Here is a 27,036-nt window from a genome sequence, read left to right as displayed (position 1 = left end):
TTTCAGATATACGGATATTGGAATGGCCAAACGTGAGGACGCAAGCCGGTGTCTCGAGTTACATCTGTTCAAAGTGCAACGCGGGATTCCGAAGGATGTGGGACCTGATCAGGCACAAGTGTGGCCAGATCCCTAGATACGCGTGTCCTTATTGCCATAAGAAGGACAACTCATCCTCGAACGTTTACAGGCACATCAGACGATGGCATCCTAAATTGCCAGTCGGTGTAAACAAAATGTTTTGAACGGTGTCCCGAGATACTTTCGGTGAAGTATTATATAGTCTAGAACCATTAAAAAAAAAAAAAAGGAGAAAAAAAAAAAGAAAATAAGAGAAGAAGAAGAAAAAAAAAAGTTGAATCGAACCGAATCGAATTTAAACTGGCTACTTTTCATCCCTCGTTTTCATCACCCTTTCAATTTTTTACCTTCTCAATTTAATCGTTCGATTTTTTTTTTTTTTTTTTTTTTTAATTCCAAATAATAGCGTCAAGTTGTATCGGGTTGGATGGGTACGAGTACGTAATTTCCGTTAACGTGTGAATGCGTGGATGGGAGCGTGTGAGCAAGGAAATCTCGTCTTCCGTCAGGATTCCACAGGAGGGAAAAAATCTTATCCATCGTTTCCTTGGTGTTTCTTGCCTTGATTTAGGTGTAACCTGTGTAAACAAACGCTTGTAGATTATATATCTACGCTTCAATCTACGGAAATCAATATTTTTTTTTTCTCTCACTTTCCCGATACGTACACGTGCACGCATACACACACACATGTATCGTACACAATGATATCGTACACACGTGCACGTATACGTATGTACACGTAGCGAGGGACCGCATAGAGATCGAAAGGGGGGACGAAATATCTCCCACTCCCCCCCCCCCCCCTCCCTTTACCTTGCTAAGTCTCGAAGGTATCGAAGCTCTCGAGAACGTTTGCTCTACATATCGTGTTTGTGTTTTTAATTTTCAGAATGGAAATACTCGACGTCCCGTACAAGGACGAACGCTATAGAGTGTTCGAAGTGCGGCAAGACGTTCCCCAAGCAAAGAGATTTGACGTTCCACGTGAGGCACGCGTGCGAAGAGAAATACAAGATTCGTAGCATGAAAAATTCGGATGCGTATCTCTACGGCAACGATTTGGACTGCAATCGATGCGGGAAGAGGTTCAAAAGGCGGAAAGATCTCAATTATCACATACGTCATTTGTGCGGTATACGTGGTATACAGTGTCCTTATTGCAACAAATGTTACACGTATTCGTCCAACGTCAAGTATCATATAAGCCGTTACCACGAGGGGAAAGAGGTTTATTACAATAAACTTTTTTGAACTTAATTTCGATCGGATCACCGCGAATCATTTTGCCGTCGAGAAAAGAAAAGAACGCGGTGTTTTTTCCCCGAGCCGGTTCCTTTTCTAATCGTACGCTCGATCCCTCAAGCTTGCCAATATCTTCGTGCTCGTATCGTATCTCGCCGAACGAGGAATAACGTTCGAATTTTCGAAACGAAACAATTCTTTCGATTTCGTTTCGAATTATATAGGAAAATTTTTCTCTCCTAATCGTCACGATTCTCTTTCCGTTTCTCTCTTTCTCTCTTTCTCTGTCTCTCTCTCTCTTCCTCTCTAGTCACTCGTCGCCACAGTCTGCTGCGAGCATTCGAACTGCGTGTTTCGAAACCCCGGCGACGTCTCGCCGATATTCTCGCGAACGAACGAATTGTAAAGGATCTCGTAAGCATAATGTAAACGTATTTGAAAATAACGATTAAAAGCTCGATCAACTTTCAGCTCAAGCTGTTTTTATCTATTCCTAACAATTCCATCGCGATTACGATCCAGCGTATTGCGTGTGCAGATATATATACACACACGTGTTACACACATCTGCATCCAAGTTGAGACTATCCTAACCTACCTTCCAGTGTTTCTTCTCCGTCCACGCGAGTACATACGGCGCCCTCTGCAACTACCTCTATCTCTCTTCCACTTTCCCGTTCTCTTACTCCTCTCTCTCTCTCTCTCTCTCTCTCTCTCTCTCTCTCGCTCTGTTTTTTTCTATCACAGCGTGACAGCGTTCCTCCAGCAACGTTTCCCTATTGCACGGTACAAAAACTGTTGGCCACCCGCGATCCGTTTTAACCTCGATTAACCATCATTCGTATTGATGTTTTCAGGTAATTACCAAGGGGAGCGTTACAGCGTGAAGTGGAACAACATGGGTTATGTCGGTTATACGTCGGAGAAAAACTACTTGGACAGGTATAGATATCACCCGAACGAGCGTAAAAGGTTCGAATGCCTCAACTGCGGATGTCGTTTCACCCAGAAGACAACAATGACCAGGCATTTGCGCTACTTTTGCGGACAGGGGCATCGTTACCAGTGCCCTTACTGCGAGATGAAAGCCTCGTGCTCGTCCAATATATACAGACACGTGAGATCGAGACACGCCGGATACAAAGCTCACGCCATAAAACTCTTCTCCTCGATCAATCCCCGTAGAAATTTAGAAACCATGTAAAAAAAAAAAACAAAAAAACAAAACAAAACTAAAAAAAAAAGCGGACGATATCTCCGAAATTTGGAAATTTCTGTGTGTTTTTTGACGCGAGGAAAAAATCAACGAATGGAAAAGTGCATTCCAGGATAAATTTACCATTCTCGATAAACCAATCGAAGCATCGAACGATACTAGGATAAAAATAGAAAGAGAGAGGCGAATTCTAATGGAAAGAGGAATTATCCCGATTGAATCGAGACAAGACTTAGAAAAGTAAGGCCCTGTCAACGTTTTTTTTTTTTTTCTTTTTCACATTTGTCTCTCCTCCGAATGTAAAATATATATACATATGTGTCTTTTCTTGTATAATTCTCTCTCGTCGCATTTTGCTCTCTTCGGTATACTTCGTCCCGCGCGCAGCTTTCTGCTTTCTTTGATCAGGCGTCGCTATTATTATTATTATTATTCCACGAGGGATTTTCATCCCTCTCCCCTATGAAAATGAAAATCGAAATAAACGTTCTCCGGTCTATTATTCCAGAAAAAAGAAAAGAAAAGAAGGAAAAAAAAGAAACAAAGAGGATCCACCTTTAAATCTTTCTTTCTTCTACTTTTTCTCTATGTGTTCACGACGACTCTCGACAACGAAACGATGCACCCGCGCGCCTGCTGGACCGGGGACAAAAAAAAAAAAAATAAAAAACACGCGTTTCACTCAACTTCTCTCTTCACCGCTAACACGCTCTATTCGATATTTCAGGTGTTTGCGAGAACGTAACCAGGAAGAGGCGGAAAGTGTACTCGGTGAACAAGAGTCACTATTGCCCACGGTGCAACCGTGGCTTCACCCTAAAGAAAAACATGACGCGGCATCTGCGTCACGAGTGCGGCATGGCGCCGAAATATCAGTGTCCTTACTGCGACAAGCCCTCCAAGTTCACACAGAACATATACGCCCACATCAGGAAGTATCATCCTGGCCAAGTGTTGTGCTTCAAACGGCTCTATTGAAAGAATATATACATATATATATATATATGTATATCATTCACAGTGACAATTTCGTTACTTTTCCCTTCCCCCCCCCCCCTTCCGCCATCCATGTCTCGATGTGTCACAGCAATCGAATAAAGTTCAAATTCTTCAATCCCAATGCGTCTCGAGTCTCTTCATCCCGCTACTATTTAGGGGTAAATATTTTACAGGGGAGAGGAGAGAGAGTGGAGTGGTGAACGACGAAAGGGGTTTTTTATTCGGTTAATTATCGGCCAATTTGATTTCAGGTGTTTCGACGTGTTCATCTCGTGTATCCAGGTTTTTCGTCGTGGCTCGTTTCTTTTTTATATTTTTTTTTTAATCGTGCAAAGATGGGAATAATAAGAATGTTATAATATCTTCTCATCTTTGTAACACGATCTTTTCACCTTTACGAAAGGCAGAGAATAAAATAGCAATCCAAGTTTCCTATCTCTCTTTATCCCAACGGCTCAATGAACTCGTTTGTTTATCCCGTTTGGGGAACAAACTCTGGAAAATATTTCTCGCGAGTGGACGGGATATTTGTTGGAACGAGCGCCGTTTACTCGCGAGAAACTCGTATCGAGGCCGAGCTGAATAGATCCACCATCCATTCATTTTTGGAAGTTTGGTTGCAAACCAAAATCCAAAAAAAAAATAAAGAAAAAGAAAAAAATCGTTGCTTCTAAGTGTTGTCTACGCGCTTACTCTTTTTCTATCACGGTTTCGAAGGATGGTTGCGTAAGCATTCTAACTATCTCGAAACGCAACTCTTAACCAGAGACGAACCGTGACGAAATGTGACGAAAGATGAAATGAAACGTTGGGGGAAACGTAAAACATACCGCTCTCTTATTACGTGTCATCGAGATAACGTTCTATCAACACACCTCTGTCCAACGCCAACTCGCCTGTCAATTTACTTTACGTGTGTAATTTACAGTGATATTCAACCTGTCCACATTGCCTTACCTGACCGTTGTGGGTACGGCGGAACGAAGGCGGAGACGGTACAGCGGCGGTATCCATCAGCCTGTGAACACAGCCTCCCGTGGAAACTTCGAATGTCCAAAGTGTCAGAAGACCTACAAGTGGTATCGCGGCCTCCACAGGCATTTGAAGTACGAGTGCGGTAAGGCGCCCCGTTTCAAATGCCCGCACTGCATGTACACAGGGAAACACAGGTCGCACGTGTACTCGCACATCAAGAGCAATCATAGCAATTGGCCGATATACGCTCTGGACACTCAACAGGGGTGAGACAGTTGACGCAGTCCGTCCGCGACCACAAATTCTTCCTCTCTTTCTCTCTATTTCTATCTCTATTTCTTTCTCGCTTTCTCTCTCTCTCTGTCTCGAATTAACCATCCAAGCAAGCGTGACGCGTCTCACCTCGCTCCTTAACGCTTTACGAAGTTACGCTTCTAGGCGATCGATATCACGTGTATATATATATATATACATTCATATATATATATATGTGTGTGGATTCGGTGGTCTATTTTACCGACCGTACTCCCCCTTCCTCCTTCTCATATTGTGTACATTTCTATATTCGTAGTCATTGTATAGAAAATAAACGAGATTCTGTAATCTTAGCGATAGTTACGGTCTCCGCCTTTCCTTCTCCACCTTTGTTTTTTCTATCTTCCACGTTCGTTTCGAGGATAAAGAAGGATAAAAAAAAAAGGAAGGTGCCTTTGTCACATCGATTTTTCATCCTCTTTTTCTTTTCTTCTTCTTCTTTTCGTTTCGTTTCGATCGATAATTCAGGATCGTAATTCAAAATGTAAAGTGTAAAATTAATAAAATTATTCTTTCGATCGAGTTCTCGATCTACCAGAACTCGAAGCCGATCAACAGGGACGAGCATTGTTACACGAGGAAGAAGGTTCGAGAGTCTGACGACGATTCCTTCGCCACTAATCGTTGGAAAATTTTTCCTGTTTTTCAGAATCGGCGCGAGGAAGCGGACAAGCGACGAGTAATAGTAATAGCGACACCGGTTGGGGACGGGGCGGCGAGGAAAACCGACGACACCAGTGTCCCAATTGCTCGCGGAGCTACAAACATCGTAGCCACATGATACGCCACTTTAAGTACGAGTGCGGGACGCCTCAGAGATTCGAGTGCCCTTACTGCAAACATCATCTCCGCCAGCGTACCAACGTGTGGACCCATATACGAACGTTCCACCCGAGATACGAGCTTTACTGCATCGATATCGCGACCAACGCGAAACTCTATCACCAGGAGCAGTATCGGACCGATTGATTCGATCGATTCAAATAATAATCGATCGAATTAATCTCGTCTCTTCTCTCTTCTCGTCCAGAAACGATTTCCATTAACAATAAGGGGACACCTGTGGAGGAGATGTTCTTCTCGAATCTCTTCGTAATCTATTTTTTTTTCTGAGGATTACGAAGGAAGATGCTTCGAAGGAATAAAAAACTAATCGATCATCGATATTCAAAGCTCCTTAATTGTTTTTTTCTTGACAATGGAGGAATATTGTGATGATATTGTTGATGACCTTCTAACGTGTATAAGTGTACGTTCTCCGAGTAAAAGGAATCGACGGTTAATGGAAGAGAGGACCGCAGGTTTGTAGAAAGAAAGAAAGATAGAAAGAAAAAAATTTCTCTCGTTTCTCGAGGGGGAAAAAAAAGCCTAGCTAAGTGGATGTGGAAATTGTACGGTGATTTTAATTTTATTATACGTATATGTTTACGTTTATACCTACGATAAATTTTGTAAAAATTGGACCAACGTTTCCTCGAGTGTTTGAAAAAAAAAAAAAGGAAAGAAATATCGAAGAGACGAAAGATATTCGCGTTGTTTATACAGAAACGAACATTGTATAAATCTTTGCATGAAAAATCAAAGTTTTAACGTGTTCGTTCAAGCGAATACACACTCGTCTCGTAACTTTTTTTTCCTTTTTTTTTTAAAACATCAGGAAACGTGTAAACAGGCCGATCGTTCGATAAACGATAAATATACGAAACTTTCTACTTCACAATTGGAATCATCGTGTCGATCCACCTCCCGCATCCTCTGCTAGGGATTTTTCTTTTTCCACCCGTTCCGTCCACCGTCAAAAGTATTGGACGCGATACGAAAAAAAGAAGAAGGTGTCCTTTTTCTACTTTTCCCTTGCTCTCCCTTCTCCTCGAAAATTTCGGTTTCCTCGGCGGGGAGGAGGAGGAGGAGGAGGAGGGATCCTCTCGAGAGGACTTGGCAAGAAGATTCGTTGAGAAAAAAGAGAAAAGGAGAAAAGAAAAGACAGCGTTGATTCCCCGACGATTCCCCGTTAATAACGCTCTCCCCGTCTGTGTATCTGTTTCAGATAGGGGTGTGAAAGAGAGAACGGAGGTGGAGCGATTCCACGCCCGTTCCGGCCGCGTGTTCACTATCGTGAGGCGGGACGGGATGTACGAGTGCCCGAGTTGTCGCAACCTCTACAAGTGGAAGAAGTCGATGCTCTCCCATTTGAGGAACCAGTGCAAGCAACCGCCCCGGTTCGAATGCCCCCACTGCACGATGAAGAACTACCAGAAGTCGCACATGATACGCCACTTGCGGGTCCACCATCCCCAGCTCAGCCAAACGTTCTGGGATCGGAAGCTGAACGGTTTCTTCCGGCTGTAAAGAGAGAGAGAAAAGAAGAACTTTGATATGATAATCGAGCGATCTTATTGTCCTTTACCTCCGATCGAAATATTTCAAATATTTTATTGCGCCCAATAATAAAAAAGAAAAAAAGGTGTGTTGAGATATAAAAAAAGAAAAGAAAAGAAGGAAACGAAAGAAAGGAGAGGAAAAATAAAAGAAGTTTTGTCCCTTCCTCGAAATAATCCATTCCACAAACGTTCCTTTTTTTTAAATATTCACAATTCGAGGTTTTCTTTCAGCTCTATGCGCGTTTTGCGACCACCGTTCATTTCCCTCTTTTTTTCAACGATCGGAATCGTAAAACGTGGAGAAATCAGAATCAGATCCACGAAAGAACAATCGTTTTTTCCCTTTGCTACTGTCGATCGGTCGAGCTTGGAGTTAGGGGTTTTGCGTGTCCCGCGCCTCTTCGATTTTTTTAACTCTGATTCGCTTGCTTAACGAGCAGGCGAGAGGCGGAGGGGAGAAAAGGGAGAGAGAAGATCTTTTTTTTTTTCTTTTTCCTCAAAGCTGCTCCTTAATTCTCCTTGATTCGCGGTGAAAAGAAGGAAAAGAGAAACGAATATTTCTTTCGAAAAGGATCGTTTCCCTTTTTTTTCACGGCGAATAAGTTGAATTTTCCGAGAGATAAGCTTTGAAGCCTCCTTTTCAAGTAAATTCTCCCCGATGGACACGCGTTCATCGCGAGAAATAATCTTCCAGATCGATTCTCGACAGTTTCGTTCAAAATAACGAAAGTTTCGAGAAACTCTGGGCCTCTCTCTCTCTCCCTCTCTCTTACTCACTCTCTTTCATGCTTTCTCGAGAGGGAAGAAGATCCTTTTTGAGATCCTGTAAAAAAAAAAAGAAAAAGAAAAGAAATATACTCCCTGGAATAAGAGAACGAGTTTTGCATCTTGCTCGTTCGACTGGGAAAAATAATTTCGAATTCCCCGCGGAACCTCGTTCGTTCGTTCGTTTCGACGACGGGGTGGGCAAAACTCCGTAAGTTGTACAGCCATTATCATACTGTACAGCGGTGGAGAGTATTGCTGTTCAGTATTGTATGTCTCCGTGTTTCAGGATTCCATATTCTACCGCCCCCGCTCGGACAAAACGTAATCTTGAAGAGCCGATCGGGAGCAATGGGGAAACGTTGTTTGGAATCGGTCGGGAAAACGGTGAAACGGAGGGGCTTAAAGATAAACGCCTCCGACAAGAAGAAGCCGTTTCAGTGTCAAAAGTGCGGTCGCGGTTTCACCTTGAAGAGAAACAAAGATCGCCACGTGAATTACGAGTGCGGCCACGAGCCAAGATTTCAGTGCCCTTACTGCGGACTGAGGAGCAAGCAAACGTCGCCCGTCTACGCCCACATCAGGAAGAAACATCCTGAAGAGGAGGTGTTCATCTTCGACATGAAGCTGTGAAGATTTTCGAAGCCCGAATTTCATTTCTCGCTCACTTTGCCAACGATCGCGTCCATCCATCTCTTATAAAGTCTGCAGTTGTTTGCCAGTGTGTGCTCTAAAATACTCTCCTAAATTATTCTTCTCCGCGATTGTTGTCGCTCTCGACAACAAAATTAAATCAATCCGCTTTTCCGTAGAGATCTCGTGTCTTATTTCGTGTCAACGTCTCGGATCTCGCCCCATCTGAGAGCCTGCCGAGAATTCCATTTTTCGGCAAACGAAATTTTCGAGAAAGAAGAGATTGAATCCATCGAGTTTTATCGAGGATATTTCGTGTAAAAAAATTAAGAATAAAAATAAAACTTTACTTTTTTTTTCCAAGTAAGATATGCATGCTTGTTGATGCGAAAGAAAAAAAAAAAAAAAAAAAGAAAAAAAGAAAAAAAAAGAAAATATATAAAACGCAACGATTCTTCGTAGTTTAATCCTCCTCTTATGCGAATTTCTGCTAGAAAAAAGAAAAGAAAAATGAAAAAAAAAAGAAAAAAAAAAAGATTGTTCGAGTACCAACCTTTCTTACGCGTTTTTTTTTCGGTGTCTGAAACGGATAGCCGAACAACAAGGATGTCCTCACCACCTGAAGATAAATGGTACACAACGATCTTCATTCCGGTAGTTTTTAATAATTATCGTTAAAACGTATAGATTAAGACGTATTTTCTTCTTATAGATATATATATATATATATATATATATATATATATATATACATACAAACATACATATATATATATATATATATATATATATATATATATATATACTATATATATTAGTTAATTGAAAAAAAAAAAGTTCATTAATAATCGCGCTTTTGAAATTGAAAAACGAAAAAAATTGCAAAAAAAAAAAAAAAAGAAAAAAAAGAGTGAGCTCTCTGGAAATGATCGATATGATGGCTCGACGTTTTCATCTAGAAGATCATCCGCAACTTGTTTAAGGTATTCTTCCTTTTTTTTTTTTTTTCCGTTCCCAACGTCGTCGATCCGAAGCATGTCGCGATCCGAATCAAAACTTACTACTTCACCCGACGAAACCAAAAAACCAAAACCAAAACCAAAACCGAAGACCAAAGATCCGATTTACCAAAAAAAAAAAAAAAAGAAAAAAAAAAAGATGTGACACGATCCAAAAAAAATTCGATCGCAGTGCACGCACCACGATTCTGACCGACGGCGATCGATTTCTCTCTCTCTCTCTCTTTCTCTTTCTATTTCTATTTCTCTATCTCTCTTTCTCTTTCTCTCTCTCTCTTTCTCTCCCACAAAATCCTTTTACGAAATCCCTTTTAATCTAGTCCCGTCAATGCATCGACCAAAAATCTCTTTTTTAAATCGAAATTTAAATCAAAAAGCATCAATACGCCCCAATACGAAATCCTCTTCCCCCCCTCCCCCGAAGCTCGATTAACCGGCCGATCTTGAAGTTTCAGGTTTCTATGCCGCGGCCCCACAGTTGGATCTAAACTTCGTTTTACAATCTTGCAAGGCGTTCGAGAACTCGGAAGGAGGCGGTAACAGGGAGGCGGCGGCGGCAGCGGCGGCGGCGGCGGCGGCAGCGACGACGACGACGACGACGACGGGCCAGCCAGATTTCGGAGGCGGTTACGTGACGCCCCTGCCTAATTATCACGCGCAAGCTGGTAGGCAAAGGAGCACGTACGCGAAGGGTAATTTCGCGGATTGCTTCAGAAAGCCGTTCCCGTGCCCGAAATGCGGCCGTTGCTTCACCGTCAAGGGGAACATGACCAGGCACCACAAGTACGAGTGCGGCCAAGCGCCACGATTCCAGTGCCCTTACTGCGAGTTTCGTAGCAAACAAACGTCCAACGTAATGTCCCACATAAGATCGAGGCACACGGGCCAGAAAGTTCACGTGGTACACCTCAAATACGAGAATTGAAGGGTATTGAAGTCGGCCATCCGGAGAAGACGCGAATTATTATATACATAGGGAGTGAGAGTGAGTGAGAGTGAGAAAGAGTGAGAGGAAGAGAGAGAGGAAGAGTGTATGTTTGCGCATGCGCGTGAGAGAGCGTGTCTTATTTGGGGGGGTCGTTTACGTTTCGCTGTGTCTCGTGAAAAAGGCGGCCGAGAAATGGTGGGGATGGCGAGTGAACCGGCTTATTTTATGCTACAATTGTGTATATAAACAAACGGCCGACTCTTCGCGCAAATGGCTCCCTCCATCCGTGCCTATGACGGATTCGATCTCCATTCCAAACAGTTGACAGTCGGTATGCAATAGGTCCTTTTCCCCGATCCCTAAATCTCACGTTTTCGAGTTGTAATCAATTCCAACTCCCCGGATCTTTAAGCTTTAAATTCTTAATTAATTAAATTAAGGAATCGATGCACAAGGCATTCTAGATCTTTCAAGTTCTAAACTTGGAAGAGTTAGCGTTAAGTTCTATTAAGCAAGCGTTCCGTCGAATGGGAGGAACGATGGAAAAGAAAAAAAAAAAAAAAAAAGTTGAGATATTTAGTAATGTGATAGTAGCGAATATTATATAGCTAGAATACATGAGTATAGGAAATTTTCGTGGCAACGCTGATCCCCAGATACCCAAGTCCTGAACTCCTAAGCAGCGTTACCGACAGTGAGTGGAGGGGATACAGTTGAGGAGGTAGGAAGATATTCTTCTAGCAAATTCTTCAACAACGTGGCAACGTTGCTTCCAACAAAAACCTCGAGTCCTAAGTCTTAAGGAAATTGGTTTCGCGTCGATCGAAATGAAATGTCATTGGGGGAAGAAGGAAAGGGCAGTGTATATTTATAAATGAAGTTGCGCCCCTTCTTTTGGCCGATCTTTTAAAAGTCTTCGATTAAGAAATAAGATATATTTGCCAATTCCTTACGACCTGGGGAAAAACTTGAAAAATCTTCCCAAGACTTATCGTAAACCGGCTGTGAGAGATCTCTGTCGTCGGTTTCTTGGACATTGTCCACGGATGGGTTCGATCTGTTCGCATCGGAAAACGTAGTACCTCCGAACGAACGCGGCCTTTTTTTTGCTAATTTTCTCCCGATTAGAATAAATTACTTATTACGCGTATACACATGTATGCTTGTATACAACATATGTAACATGTGTATATACATATATATATATATATATATATATATATATATATATATATATACACACACAACATTCACATAACACGTCACGCGTATATATATATAAATATTATTCATATATTATATATATTATATACATATATATTTTCCGTTGTTATCGAATTTTTAAATGTTTTATAAAATTAGGGGGAACGACCGTTTTTACGGGATATTTATCGTACGTGGAATCGGGACAATGCTCAAACGAAAAAAAATAAAATAAAATAAAATAAATAAATAAATAAATAAATAATAAATAAAAATAAAAATAAAAATAATAAAAAAAAAAAGAAAAAAAATCTCGATCTTTAGGATTATCGAGTGCGAAATCGTCGATTGGTTATAAGGTTTGTTCCACGTTGAAATTCGTCGTGTTTTTTCTATTGATAAGGCTCCACCACCACCACCACCATTTACGTGGAGGAGGTGCCTTCTGTCCGAGGAATATTCGAGCGAATAACGATGTTTTCGAGTACAACTACGAGTTAAAAAGAAAAAAAGGAAAAAAAAAGAGAAAAAAAAAAAAAAGAAAAAGAAAAAGTTCCACGATGCGCACGAAACGCTATCGCGTGAAACGTTCTTCGATTCCTAGACGTCCTATTAGATAATGTTGCGCGTTTTGTAAGGAAGAGAAAGAGAGAGGGAGAGAGAAAGGGAGAGAGAGAAAGAGAGGGAGAGAGTGAGAACAAGCGAATGAGAAAGAAAGTAGTATGAAAGTAGAGAAGTAAGAAAGGAGAATTTATAACGTATAAGAACGACAGTAATAATAAACGATAATAACGGCATTCTTAACGTTTCATAGTAGCGATAAGAGATCGATCTAATCGATTTCGTGGTATCGAGCGGGTAGTGAGATAAAAGAAAAAAAAGAAAAAAAAAAAAGGAAAAAAAAATAAGAACAAAAAAAAGAAAAAAAAGAAAGGAAATTTAAAAAAAGTATAATATAGCGAACGTGCTTTCATCGAATAATTAAAAGATAAAAATTGTTTCCGAATGATACTGCGTCCGGCGTATATTATTTCAGAGAGGAAGCAGTGGAAAAGCGTACCCTTCGATCCGCCAGTACGTTTCTCAACGTCAAGACTGAATGGTACAGGGTGAAGCGGTCGGGGCAAACGTTGTGTTCTTTTGGTTTCTTCTTCTTCTTCTTTTTTTTTTTCCTCTCTTCCTTTTTTTCGTTTCGCGAAGGAATGAAAGGTTAAGGTCCGATGAAAGTGATGATGATGATGATGATGATGATGATGATGATGATGATAATAATGATGATTGACTTAAAAATTTGCACAATTTTCAAAGCATTCCATTATTATATCTATTATAAAACAATTACACGGATAAAACTAAAAGAAAAAAAAAATTTAGGCGTAAAAAAAAAAAAGTTATCGAAATGTATAAAAAAAAAAAAAAAGTGAAGCATGGTCGATGGTGTACGGTTCAAGCGTTTGCGTTCGATGTTTTTCCTCGATTTGTTCGAAATTTTATTTTTCGAAAACCTTAGACGTTCGACGTTAGTGGCCGACTGTTTTTGTTGCTGTGATATATATATATATATTATTAACGATGTTGTAGCGTCAAGTGCGTTTTATCGAATAACTCTGTGTAAACGACGCAGGCCCGATCGAAGCCGGGTATTATTAAAGACGCGTTCCCCATTTCATCGTAACGAACAAATTTTTTTTGTTCAATTATTAATCCGTTCGGTCGCGTAACGGCCGAGTCAAGTTTACCATTTCGACTTACGAAAATAAATGTTCGCGACATTAACGACTCGATGTCTAAATAATTGCTATTCTCTCCAGTTTCCACCATGTTTTTGTGATCGTATATCGTCGTCGCTGTGGAATTGTAAGATAAAAAATACAAATAATAAATCGATGTTTAAACACTCCATCGATATTCTATCTACTCGCTTGATTGCGCATACATTGTGTCCATTTTTTAATCGTGTTTCTTCTTCTTTCTTTTTTTTCTTTCTTTCCTCTTCTTCTCTTTCTTCAATTCTCTACCTTCTGTTTCTCTCTCACCTTCTTCTTTCTCTCACCTGTTGGTTATTACGATGCTACTAGTGTTTCTTTTTTCTTTCTCTCTTTTTTTTTTGTTGCTTTCATTCAGCGACTAACGATATTCCTCTCTCCACCCCCCCCCATTGTGTTATTTTTGTGGATTGCAAAGAAAAATAAAAAATATCAAAGAGAGATCGTGTCCCTCTTATCGGGCAACAACAGACTTGATCGACGAGAATAAGGAAAGAAGAAAGGATTGCCGATTCTTATTCGTTGTACGAGGTAAATCATTTCGGACGGAGGTTCACCGATCGTTGTTTCTTTTTCTTTTTCAGATCTGACCATGTTGGACTCGCTGATGAACACGCCGAAAACATCCGGGAACACGGCGAGGATCCAGGATCGTTTGCTTCATTACTGTCCCAGGTGTTTGCACGGTTTCACGCTGAAAAGTAACCGTAACCGTCATTACAAGTACGAGTGTGGCTACGAACCGAGGTTCAAATGTCCTTATTGCGAGTTGAAGAGCAAGCAAACGTCGCAGGTCTATTGTCACATAAGAAAGAAACATCCGAACGAGAAGGTTTGCGTGATCGATCTCAATTACGAGACGAGATGAAAAAAAAATACCTCTCTCTCTCTCTCTCTCTCTCCGTGAACGAATCTCCGAGAAGGTATTCACCGATTTTTAATTCAAACGGACGGATCGTTTTCCTGCGATAATATACTGTACACAGTGAGTGATAATAAAACGTTTTAATTCACCACGATGATATTGCTCCCACACGCATCCTTGCGCGCGATGGATACTCTCCCCATCCTTTTCCGTTCTTTCTTTCTTTTTCTTTTTTTTTCTTCGTCATTTTTCTTTTCCGGATGGAAAAATGAGAAAAAAGAAAAAAGGGAATTTGATCGATCGAGACAGAAAGAAAAGAGACGTAAGGAGAGACGTGATCGTTCCATCCTTGCGTCAAACGGACGGGAGTGGCGCGACATCTATAGCGGCGCAAAAAAATCGTCACGCCAGTATCGTTGCACGACTAACCCGCTAACCGTCTCGCTTGTTTTGCTTTCAGTGGATCGTTCGTTTTGCCTGGTATACGGGAATTACGGAGCCGATTCGTATCAGGAGGCGAGGAAATATCAGGGATCGGGGATCGGGGACGTCTACGGATCGCTTCGACGGAGAAGAAGCAAGAAAAAAAATTACGTGTGTCCAAAGTGTGGGAACGGTTACACCGTGGTGAAGAGTTTGAAGCGCCATCTGCGTTACGAGTGCGGCGTAGCGCCGAGGTTCAAATGCCCGTACTGCGGCACGCGCAGCAAGCAGAGAGCTCACGTGAACGAGCATATACGTAGGAAGCATTCGGGACAACGGATCTACATTATCGACTCGCCTTGATCTGTGACGGGCTGCCGTACACAGTAGATATACCCATCGAATAATCGACTCCTCCGTCTTCTCTTTCCACGATATTAGGATTAGGACCGCATCTCGCCAAGGTATCCCATCATCATCATCGTCGTCATCATCCTTCGACGTCGTTTCGTTTCACATCGATAAGTGAACTCGTGTCCTCGTCGTATTATTTCTTATATCAACAACAGGAGACATCGAATTATCCCGGGGACACGGAGCGATCACGCGTACAGTTTTAACATGTGAATGTACATGTGAAATGCGAATAAAAGCATTGTTGCCGGTACTCTTGTACTTGAACAAGTATCTGTTTTGCGATCGTGGCAATTTTCGTGGTTTGTAGACGATATAGGAGCGGAGTGATGAGGAATAAAAAAGAAAAAAAAAGAAAAAGAAGGCACCTTTGGGTGCGGATATTGGAATCCTGGATTATTGGCCAGAGATTCGAAATTAGGTCTCCTCATTTTTTCCTCGCTCCTGTAAATTCGACGCGCGACAATCACTCGTTCCCTTTCTCCCTTTAATTCGCCTGGATGGTGCGCGCCCCCCCCCCCCCTCTCCTCCCACTCGCTTTATCGTTTTGTTTTTTTTTTTTTGGACTTTGTTCCTCCTTTAACGGATCATTCATTGGGTCAAAAAAAAAAAAAAAAAAAAAGAAGTCGAGTCTATGCGTGTTTGCTTTCTCCATGGATCTAAAAAGTAGCGCGTAAAAGATTTTTTTGATTTTAGAAGATTTTTCGAAGGGATGATGAAACTGGGAGAAAGAAGAAAAATGATGAACGGCTGTGTTCGTATGAGCCAAGTCGGTGGTGCACCCTGCGGGCAAGCTCTGTTATTAACAATGGTGTAATAATAATTTGTTTACCAAGTTTATCACGTGGTTTATCGCCATTTATATCATCACTTGACGTACTAATACGGCTGCAAATTTTCTCCTTTCATCTTCAATTTCGATCCCGCGCCGTCGAAGCCAAGCGCGCTACTCTTTTAAGTCCATCGAGCTGTTTCAAAAAACATTGACAAAAAAAAAAAGCCAGCTTACGGCCTTCTTCTTGGGAGACAAGGTGGCGGGGAGAAAAAAGAAAAGAAAAGAAAAAAAAAAAAAGAAAATAACTCTCGCCTTAACTCAATTCCTTGTTCGCGGTTAGGAAATCGTATCATTTTTTTTTCTTTTTTCTTTTTTTTTTTTTTTTTTTTTTTTTTTTTCTCTCGTTCCCCTCTTCGTTCCCCCCTTCTTCGTTATTTGACCGGTCGCGCGTACACGTCGACCCCCGAGATTGCGACTAATTCCGTTTCCTTTTTACTTTTCTTTTTTTAGAGATGAAAAGGATCAAGATTGAAACCGATCTGGAGAATCTTTGCTCCGTGGTGATGGAAGAAGCGAAGGATTACGATTACGAGGAAGGGAGGCCTCCTCTTGGAGGCTCCTCGAGGAGGCGTAGGGCGGCCACTCTTCGAGACATCGAGAGGCACACGTGCTCTAGATGCTCCAAGAGCTACATACACGCCTGGCATTTAAAAAGGCACACCAAGTTCGAGTGCGGGCAAGAGCCGAGGGTTCAGTGTCCATATTGTGCCGCGCGGATGAAGCAGCGCGGCCATGTTTACAGGCACATACGCCAGTGCCATCGCGGCCAGAATGTTTACGTGATCGATCTAAACTAGACCAGAGGTCGGACGGTCGCGTAATACGAGAATACAATACGCGTGAAAATATATTGCGGGCTACAAGTTCCTGTTCTCCTAATCCTCCTTGACGCAACGCGTGCTCGTCGATATATTATTTATTGGAATAATAAATTTGTGGACAAATCAAGAGAAGTAAAAAAAGAACAATTGCGTAACAATTTCTATGCATTATTCCTCTGTTATTATTATTATTATCGTGAAAAATTTATTCGAGTGGAGAAATATTGGTTTCTTGAAATGTTTCCATATTCGACGAATTGAAACTTTGTTTTTTTTTTTCGAAAGGGAGGACTATTTTTTAAACTTTTTTTTTTTTCTCTTGGGAAGGGGGGAGGGCATTTTTTTAATAGTATCCGGTGAATAGAGAATGAAAGATGCGTTCGAAAATAACTTAATTTAATTTAAATGTGTATTATTCCTTATTTCTTCGATATTCATCGATTACTATTTGAAAATGGAGAAGACAACGCATGAGAGATCTATCTATCGATCTATCGATTTGTTTCTGCATTTCGCAAAAATTGTCGATTGAGAATATGAATCGTCGAAGAAGCATGCGTGATTGGTGCGTTATACGACGAATGTTTTCGAAGGAGCGTTTGTTTGCGAAGGATAGAGAGAAGAAAAGTAACGAAAGAGACAGAGACAGAGAAAGAAAGAGTATCGAGGCGAGAAGGAAAGCGAACAAGATTCATTTAAGAAGGCGTTTCTTCGTTCCGTTCGTTCTTTTTGATTATTCTAACCTTATTGTACGCGTAGAGTTAACGAAGAGTATTAAAGAAACACAATAAATACAGAAAAAGTACAATTTAAATCGAAATTGTTGCGTGGATATAAGGTGATCATTTTAATTTAACTATCTCTCGCGTCTTTGTTCCGCTTGATATCAGGGGTTGAAGGAGAAATTACGAATATCGTAAGTGTTTCTGATTTTTACAAATTTTGTTTCAACAGTTGCGAGAAAATAAATTTTGGGTTTATATCTGATCTTTAATATCTGTGACGTGCTATATCCTTTATATAGATTATCTGTATAAAAATATAACCTGTTAATGTTTGGATTATGTTACCCATATATATATTCTAACAATACTTTATGGAAAATTTCATAGCAGTCGAAAGCAGGAACAACAAGAATCGAAGGGATCAAGATCGTGGCGTGACAAAGCAAGCATATTGTGTATCATAACCCTTATCTTTATAATTATTCCAGAGAACAGTTATTGTACAAATGTCATTACTTTTCCAATCTTCTCAACCCCTGCTGACTAAATGACAGAGGACACGAATTGTTGATCGATCGTGTTGCGCGAGAAATGCGCAAAATAAAAGAGAAACGAGCGAGACAGATTTGGACAGAAATACTGTTCTAATTGGAATACATTCGATTTCAGGTAGGCGTCGAAGCGCGTTGTTTAACTTGGGCGCGGAAGGTTCGAGGTTCCGACGGATCCAGGCTGCGAATCGTCGAGTAAACGCTCGTTCGCCCACTTTACCGACGGGGCCCATCAATTTCTGTCCAAAGTGTTGCGCCAAGTTCGATCGTTTGACCGAGCTTCGCGCGCATATGATACGAGTGTGCGGATTCGAGTCGAGGAAGATGTGCCCTTACTGCGATACCGCGGCGGCAACCACCGTGGACCAGATACACCGTCACATCGAGCGTCGCCACCCGACCCTTCGCCCAGCCGTGCTCGAAGTCTACAACGTGGATGGAAATTGAATTTATCCCTCTTCCCTTCCTTCTCGTTATTTTCGCACAACCTTGCCCTTAAAAAACTCGATAAATTCTTCTTCCTCCTCTTATTATTAGTAAGTTGATGAAAATAAAAGGGAAAGATTGGATTTGAGACAGACTTTTGACAGAGGTTAGAGCGTCCGTCTTTCTGAGAATCATTTATAAGAAGAATTATTTTTTTTTTCATCATCGAATAATTGCACTCGTTGAAAATTTTATTATATTATCTCTTATAAACGATTGTGATACAAAGAAATACGGATTTGTGATTCGATGTAGTTTGTGCGCGTGTGTATGTAAAAAGGTACTTAAACATTCATAGTTGGAATTTCTTGAATTTCACGTATCTATATATATATATATATATATATATATATATATATAAAAAGAAAAAAAGAAAAAAAGAAAAGAAAAGCATCTCCCAAAATACGAAGCACACACGCCCGTTTTATGCCCGCCAACTAACGACCTTTCGTTTTCTTCTTCTGTGTGACTTGCAGACGTATCCATCCCGTGCATGACTATGCCGAAGAACTTTCAAAGGAATTGCAACTACCCGATGATACCGCTGATCAAGGACCTGGCCAGCTTTTGGATGGCGAAGCGGGTCGAGTTTCCGTATCGTTGCGAGACATGCGGCAAGGGTTACCAACACCGCGCCACTCTGGTCAGACACACGAGGCACGAGTGCGGCAAGGAGCCGCAGTTCAAATGTCCCTATTGCGCTCACAGAACCAAGCAACGTGGAAATCTCTATCAGCACATACGAACCAATCATCCTGGCAAAAACGTGTTCTCGAGTAATGTCTAAGAGACGGCTAAGGAGATTCTAACGATTCTACGTTTTTTTTCTCTCTTCGTCCCTTTATTCGAGTGAATGATAATTTAAAATTCTAGGAAAAAATCGTGAGACGATATATTTCGCAATGAAAGTTGAAAATGACAACGCTAAGAAGATTCTACGATTTTTTTTTCTTCTCTTTCTCTCCTTCTTTTCTCCTTTACTCGAGTGAATGATAATTTAAAATTCTAGGAAAAAATCGTGAGACGATATATTTCGCAATGAACGCTGCGTTGAGAATGACAACGCTAAGAAGATTCTACGATTTTTTTTTCTTCTCTTTTTCTCCTTCTTTTCTCCTTTACTCGAGTGAATGATAATTTAAAATTCTAGAAAAAAATCGTGAGACGATATATTTCGCAATGAAAGTTGAAAATGACGCTAAGAAGATTCTACGATTTTTTTTCTTCTCTTTCTCTCCTTCTTTTCTCCTTTACTCGAGTGAATGATAATTTAAAATTCTAGGAAAAAATCGTGAGACGATATATTTCGCAATGAAAGTTGAAAATGACAACGTTAAGAAAATTCTACGATTTTTTTTCTTCTCTTTCTCTCCTTCTTTTCTCCTTTACTCGAGTGAATGATAATTTAAAATTCTAGGAAAAAATCGTGAGACGATATATTTCGCAATGAAAGTTGAAAATGACAACGTTAAGAAAATTCTACGATTTTTTTTCTTCTCTTTCTCTCCTTCTTTTCTCCTTTACTCGAGTGAATGATAATTTAAAATTCTAGGAGAAAATCGTGAGACTATATATTTCTCAATGATCGATGAACGCTGCGTTGAGAATGATAAGATAATTTCTCGAAATAGCGTCCATCGATGTGGGGAAAAAATAATAATAATAATAATAATAATCGAGAGTTCTATTTTTTCGAGCAAGGTATTCCCATCTTGGAAACTTCGTATAGTTTCGCGAAGGAGGCGTGTTGCTCGCGCCATCTAACGTGTTCTTCTCCCAAGCGTTTGTGTTTCGTTCGACGAGCATAACCTAGATGAAAGCGTAACGAATTAGAATTGATCCTCCTATCTTAAACGGAATTGTACGAATCGAATTGTAAAGCGTTTTAGGATAGAGATCGATTAGCGATCATGTTCCAGATAAAATAGAATTATTCTTTTGCTTTTTCGATCGAGAATTAGCGATCACCATCGTGATTAACGTGCAAACCGTGTCGTGTGTACTGTGTACCGTCTAACCATCGTGATCCTGTATAAAGCAATGTGCCAAACGAATATAAGGAAGAATAAAGTGTAAAACGAATGTTTGTAAAACGAATACGTTCTGTTCACAACACGAGAGATACTTACATCGCAGTTTATCATTTTCTATCGTGATTCCTCGAACATTTCGACGCGTGAAAAAAAAAAAAAAATAACCGTTTTACGAGAGCGAATTCTCCGTGAAAATAAAATACGATCCTCTCTTTTTTTTTTCCAGACCTGTACTGGACCGGGTATCGTTACCAACCGAGAATCATTGGCCAACGCAGAGTTCGAAGATCGAACAGTTTAGACAAGAAGCCAGGTTGCTTCAGGTGCCCGAGTTGCAACAAAGGTTATCGTTGGCTAAGAAACATGAAGAATCACTTGAGGAATGAGTGCGGCAAAGATCCGACCGAATTTTGCCCATACTGTCCCCACAGAACCAAATATAAGAGCAGCTTGCAGAAACACATCCTTCGAATACACTTCGCGCACAATGTGTGACACGTTGAACATCTTCAATTTCTCTATTACGATATCAATCGCGCTTTCGAAATCTTTCAAACGTTATTTCGATTCGAAGAAAATTTTTTTTTGTGTAACCAATAAATTTTTGCCAGATTCTAGAAAGTGTTACGTTCGTTTTACGCGTGTGTTCTATATTTCCGACGATCTGAAAATCGTTGGCTGCGATAATCGCGGTGCAGCTGCTTCGTTTGTTTACATTGTAGGTTACGTAGGATTGCTGCTGTATGGGTGCTTTGTGGCGCGTTTACGCCACCAGCGACATCGCACGCTCTAGCGGGCATCGAGGAAAACAAGGGCAAGGAGGACCGATATTAAAAGTATCCGGCTTCGCGAAATTCGTTCGAAACAAATCCACTGACTAGGATTTTTGTTTCAGGTAACAGGCACACCTGCGAGTGGTGCGGCCGACCGTTCTCCTGGCCGTCCAGTTTAAGACTCCACCAAAGAATGGCGTGCGGGAAACCACCGAACTTCTGTTGCACCATCTGCGACTACAAGTCGAACTTTAAGGGAAATTTGAAGAGGCATTTATTTTGTAAACATAGGATTAACATGCAATAGAATTATCCTTCGATTGTTTTGTAATAAAATACATTTTTTTACGTACACAAGAAAGAAACCTAACCCCCCAAAAAAAAGCGACGAGCCGTTTCCTCGAAACGTAATTAAAAATCGTTTTGCGAATTTATCTTTTTTCAGGCAAGTTAAAAATAGTAGGACACGAAAATTGTCTCGGACGGAGAAAGGAACGTAAGTATGCACGAGAGTACAGGTGTGTTAGCATCGTTTGACGTTTTATATCCGCTACGATCCAAAAAAAAAGATATTCTCTTTTCGAGAATAATATCGAAGCGACTATTCACAGAGAGTTAGAGTTTTTCCAAGCTCGGATCGAATAGAGATTGGCTTCGAAGCTTTCGAAGAGTCGCTTGTTTTTTTCACGCCATCGACGCGCGACGATTGTCGCGTGTGTGTGTTCTAATAACCTGGCAGGGCATGCGCTTCGATGTGATAGAAGCTAGCGCCACCGCGATTTTTTTTTTCTCTTCTCTTCTTTCCTCCTCTTCACCTCCCGATAACATCCACTCTCTCTGGTGTAACGCCACGATAGTCTCTCTCTCTCTTTCCTTTTTTTTATCCACACCTGCTCGTTCTTAATCGTTCTTTAACTGAGATTTCTTTCCAGATGCACCCTTATTCCCGATCGTGAGGCCAAGGCTACACGTCTGCCCACGTTGCGGACAAATGTATTCCTGGGCGTCGAATCTGCGGAAACATCTGAAGATGGGCTGTGGGATGGTTACGTTTGAGACGCACTTCTCCTGCCAGTATTGCCCTTACAGATCGAGGATCGAGGCATCGTTCCTCAAGCACCTGCTCTCGGTGCACAACATCAAGTAGACGGCTGATTCGCTGAACGTCGTCCTTTCGATCGTCCTTTCGTGCACGACGACGGCGGTTTCGTTCAGCGGTCATCGATTTTTACGAGTCATCGCGATGGAAATTTATGTGAGCTCCTTGAGCAACAGAGGGAACAGAGAGAAAGAAACGTCTCGTGTTTTTTTCATCGGTGTTTGTAATGACGTACGTCGCCACTCGTGTTCCCTTTTTCTCGTCGGAAACGATGATATGTGACAGAATATGTGTTTGAAAAATTATTTCGATATTATTATTATTATTATTATTATTAGTCGATACGAAGAAATGTTATCGTCGACGATATTGGAATTATTAATTTTGAGCGTACGAGTCGGAGGGATATTTTAGTGGCGAAAAAACAAAAAAAAAGAAAAAAAAATTATTAGTGTCGTCGATTTGCGTGAAAGATTGTCGTATTATTCGATAAGTCGAATCTAGTCTGATGGCTGTTTTTATTTTTCTTTTCATCTTCTTCTTTTTCTTCTTATTTTTCCCTTTCCCCCTTGATCTTTTTTTTCTCTCGTCGTTTAGATTTTGATCCATTATATCGTAGTATTTAAGCCTGTCTGGGATTCACTTTGTACCAAGGTGCAATTCTAACGATACGTAGATTCGTCGAGTTATTTTTGCTTTTTTTTTTTCCCCCAACTATTTAGTTCTTTAGCGTCACGATTTTTTTACCGTGAAGTAGTATCGACGAAAATAAATACGATAGCGACGTAAGTGACTCGAGGCTTTCACGGCCTGGTATCGCAAAATTTTCAAGGATTTTCGGGTGTGAATCGTGTTCTCGAGGGGAGGAAATACCGTTTCAGTCGGTATTGCTAGATTTCTTCCAAGCACGATCTCGTAAATTGATTTAAAATTTTTCATTTTTCTAGATCCGATAGAACAATTTCCCCCCCCCTAGAGAGTTCTCGAACTCGAAAACTCAACGCATAACAATCCCTAGCAATATCGATCGAATCGTAATTTCCCTTCAGAACGCGCACCAGATCGGGGGAAAAATTTCGCGATATCGAAAGTGAATCCTAGTGAAACCGATTTCCTACCTGTTTGATATCAAAGCGATCGTAAGTAAGGATAAGTATAATCCGTTTTTTTCCACTAGAGAAGAGAAATCGTTCGTCGCATTGCGAGAATTCACGGTCGCTCGTCGCGTTTTTCTCGCGGTGAGCAGAGAGATGTTGTAACGAATAATCACGACGTTGTACGATTTATCATCCTCCTCCTCCCCCCCTTCTCGTTCGGCCGTGTTCTCGCGAACAAGAATTCGCGATTAAGTTAAAAGAAGAGAAGAGAGAGAGAGAAAAAAATCCAATGTTCCTGTTTCGCGTTTCCTTGTTCGAACACGGCCCCACGGTGATCGACAAAATTTTTGCCGCGCATAAGAAAATGTTTTACTTATTGTGGAGCAGAGATGGGTGACAAAAGAAACGGACACACGTTTTTAATTATTAGATTCTTTTGTCTAATCCGTTTTTTTTTATATACATATATACATACATATATATATATATATATATATTTAAAATTCGAAGGTAAATTCGAAGGAATAAGAAAGAAAAGGAAGGAAGGTGGTGGACGACGACGAGCGGAAGAGAGGAAGAAGGATATCATGTGAGTCGTAATCGGATGAATGAACGAGTTCAATCTCATATACCCTATTCACGCTAATCAAAGTAGTGAATGTCAGTCACCTTTCATCTCATTCTTTGTATAATCGTATCGAAAACGCGGAAGACGAATCGTATCGTTGTTATCGATATAGTTTAGAGAAAGCGAGAGAGAGAGAGAGAAAGAGAATGCGTGCGTGCGAGAGCGAGAGAGCGAGTGAGGGAGCGAGTGAGAGAGCGAGTGAGTGAGAGAGTGAGTGCGAGAGAGAAACGAATAATGTAAGAAGCCCATTTTGTCTACGATGCATGAACATCTAGCCTGTCTTTATCCATTCGATTCGATAGATCGCGTAAATCTATTAGAGATCGAGCAAAAGAAATGCTGCGCAGTGATGGTTAAGTGTTCCTGTGTAACGATGTCCGGCAAAGTCGATTGCTTTTTAAATAAATACCAATGTGTACAGAGATCGTGTAAGATCTTTTTTCGAGAAGATTCTTCGAAGATATTCTCGACTCTGATTTCGTTTCTTTTTTGTTTCGTTATCGTGTATTTTTTACATTTTTTTGTTTGTCTCTTCCTTTCTTTCTTTTTTTCTCTCTCTCTCTCCCTCACCTTTTTTGAGTTTTTCTATCCACGAAAGTTGAAGAACGTTTCTCCCTTCCTCTTCTTCTCGAGAGGAAGTTCATGATCGTTCGAAAATAGGAAATTGGTAATGGAAATGTACTTGAATGTAGAAATCTGAATGATTTGTGAAGATGTCTGTGCAGCATGATTTGTGATTTATTTTTTTTCGTTATTAATGGGATCGACCGAAATCCCTCTCCTCCCCCCCTCCTTCCTAAAATTCTTATTTCTTTTAAGGGCGTTTAATTTCTTGATTTTTTTTTAATTTTCTAATTTTCTTCTTGATTAATTTGAAATATTGATTTATTTATTTATTGGCTCGTAATCGAGGATGATCTCGGGAACGATGTATTCGAACGAATTATTAATAAGAATTTATATACAAAAGAAGAAAAAAAAAAGAAAAAGATTTTAATCGTTCCACTCGATGAGAAAAATAACTCGAGAATCAAGGTGAATGGCCGGGGTCTTATATACCTCGTTACGTCCATCTTTATTATTCTTTATTATTTCATATTCTACATTCGATTGTTTCAGATTCTATGTATCGTTGCAAAGTGAAGGAATTGAAGATTGAAAATCGGTTTCAAGAGACTCGCGTGGACGAAGTGAGCGAGGAGAGGGGCGAAGTGGGGAGCGCGTGGAAGAAGAAGAAAAGAAGGCAGGAGTACAAGTATTCGTGCCTGAATTGCTTGAAGAGTTACAAGAGGAAGGGCCACCTGGTCGAGCATCAGAGGATATTTTGCGGCAAGGATAAAGAACAATGTTGCCCCTATTGCGCTTTTCGCACTTACAAGAAGTCGAACTTGAAAAAGCACGTGAATCGAAAGCACTGCAACGTTATTGACTACGATCGTCAAGTGCGATCGTTAGAGTAACAATCTAATAATCTTGGACGTAAATAATATTTCGTTGAAGCGATGGGGAAAATTTTAAGAGAAAGAAAATTTAAAAAAAAGAGAATAGATAAATTTTTATTTTTTACAGGATTTTGACCGAATGTTTTAACCAAACATTTGTAAATTGAATTTGGTAGAATTTGACAGGGGGAAAAAAGAGGAGGCAAGAAAATAAAGTCGATACACAGCTTTTCTCATACGTTTCTCCTTCCCGTTATCAGCCATCCTATCTCCATCCATACTTTCGATAGATACTCTTCTTATGGATTATAGAGATTTAAGCCTTTCGCAGATCCAAAGAATCATTATCGAGACTTCATCGCAACCGTAAACGGTATTCTTTTTTTTTTTTTTTTGCTTCTACGAGAACTTCGATTTTCTCGCTTTTTCATCAAGAAAGATCGAAAGACACGTCGATCAATCCAGCACATCTGTGTCGATCGTACATGTCTTTCGATCCCTCATGAAAGCAAGCAATGGAAAAATTTCCTTTCAAAAGGGAAGGAAATTTACATTAGAAGAAAGAAAAGATCAATCTCTCTCTCTCTCTCTCTCTCTCTCTCTCTCTCTCTCTCTCGGGAGCAATGATCCTTTGGATCGTTGGATTATTTTCGAACTATTTATTTCAAATTGTCGTTGTATCCTGGACTCGTTAGAGAGACGAGGATGGCGGATGGGATTTTCGTTACGGCGGGAACACATTCGGCCAATGACGAATCGGATATTGTGTTTCAGGTGAGCTGATCCTGTGGGAGGACTATCAAAGATTCGAGCCCGCGGCCATAGGCGAAACGAGGCAGTTTCGTTCGGGGAGGTGCTCCTCGTCGTACGAGGAAGCGAATTATTTCGGGCCTGGCCGCAAGCACGGCCGGGTGTTCAGGAACAAAAGCATGGATCCTCTAGGGGACAGATACAAGTGCTCGAAATGCTCGAAATCGTATCGTTGGAAGCACCATTTGATGGAGCACGTAAAGGCATCGTGCGGCCAGAAGAAGGCCGAGTGCTGCCCTTATTGTAGTTACAGGAGCAATCGAAAGTGGAATCTCAAGTCTCACATGAAGAGGATTCACGCGGACGTATAAAATTATAGAAATTCCCCACGTTTTTTTTTTCTTTTTTTTTTTTTTTTTTTTCTCTCTCCTTTGGTGTCGTCTCCTCGTCGGCTCTTGTTGACATTTTCAACCACCGATTCCACGAAAATTTAACCATAATATAAAGTGGGTCGTTGCTTGGCGACGTCTCCAACCATTCTTTCGTGTCGTTTTTTTCGACCATTTGT

The 27,036-nt window shown here is 40.7% G+C and overlaps 1 protein-coding gene across 28 annotated transcripts in view; it reads left to right on the top strand.

Moving 5' to 3' along the window:
- The window catches only part of LOC725336 (longitudinals lacking protein, isoforms A/B/D/L), a 178,591-nt gene that overhangs the window by 70,652 nt on the left and 80,903 nt on the right, over positions 1-27,036 (top strand). For 2 of the 28 annotated variants that reach the window (XM_006567560.3, XM_006567559.3), the window contains exon 7: positions 14,111-14,540. The exons of 18 other annotated variants lie outside the window; for them this stretch is intronic. In XM_006567560.3, coding sequence (XP_006567623.1) covers positions 14,111-14,394 — 284 coding nt within the window. In that variant the 3' untranslated portion in view covers positions 14,395-14,540. Of the gene's footprint in view, positions 1-973; positions 1,772-2,183; positions 2,745-4,469; positions 4,783-5,480; positions 6,156-6,878; positions 7,271-8,266; positions 9,006-14,110; positions 14,541-16,513; positions 17,879-20,905; positions 21,297-27,036 lie in introns of those variants that run through there. 8 more of the 28 variants (XM_006567530.3, XM_006567564.3, XM_006567529.3 and 5 more) reach the window with 8 other exon arrangements.

The sequence above is a fragment of the Apis mellifera genome, linkage group LG9, assembly GCF_003254395.2.
Source record: "Apis mellifera strain DH4 linkage group LG9, Amel_HAv3.1, whole genome shotgun sequence".
In the NCBI taxonomy this organism is placed as follows: Eukaryota; Metazoa; Arthropoda; class Insecta; order Hymenoptera; family Apidae; genus Apis; species Apis mellifera.
Note: the sequence above shows the minus strand (reverse complement) of the source record. Positions and strands in the feature narration are given on the sequence as shown.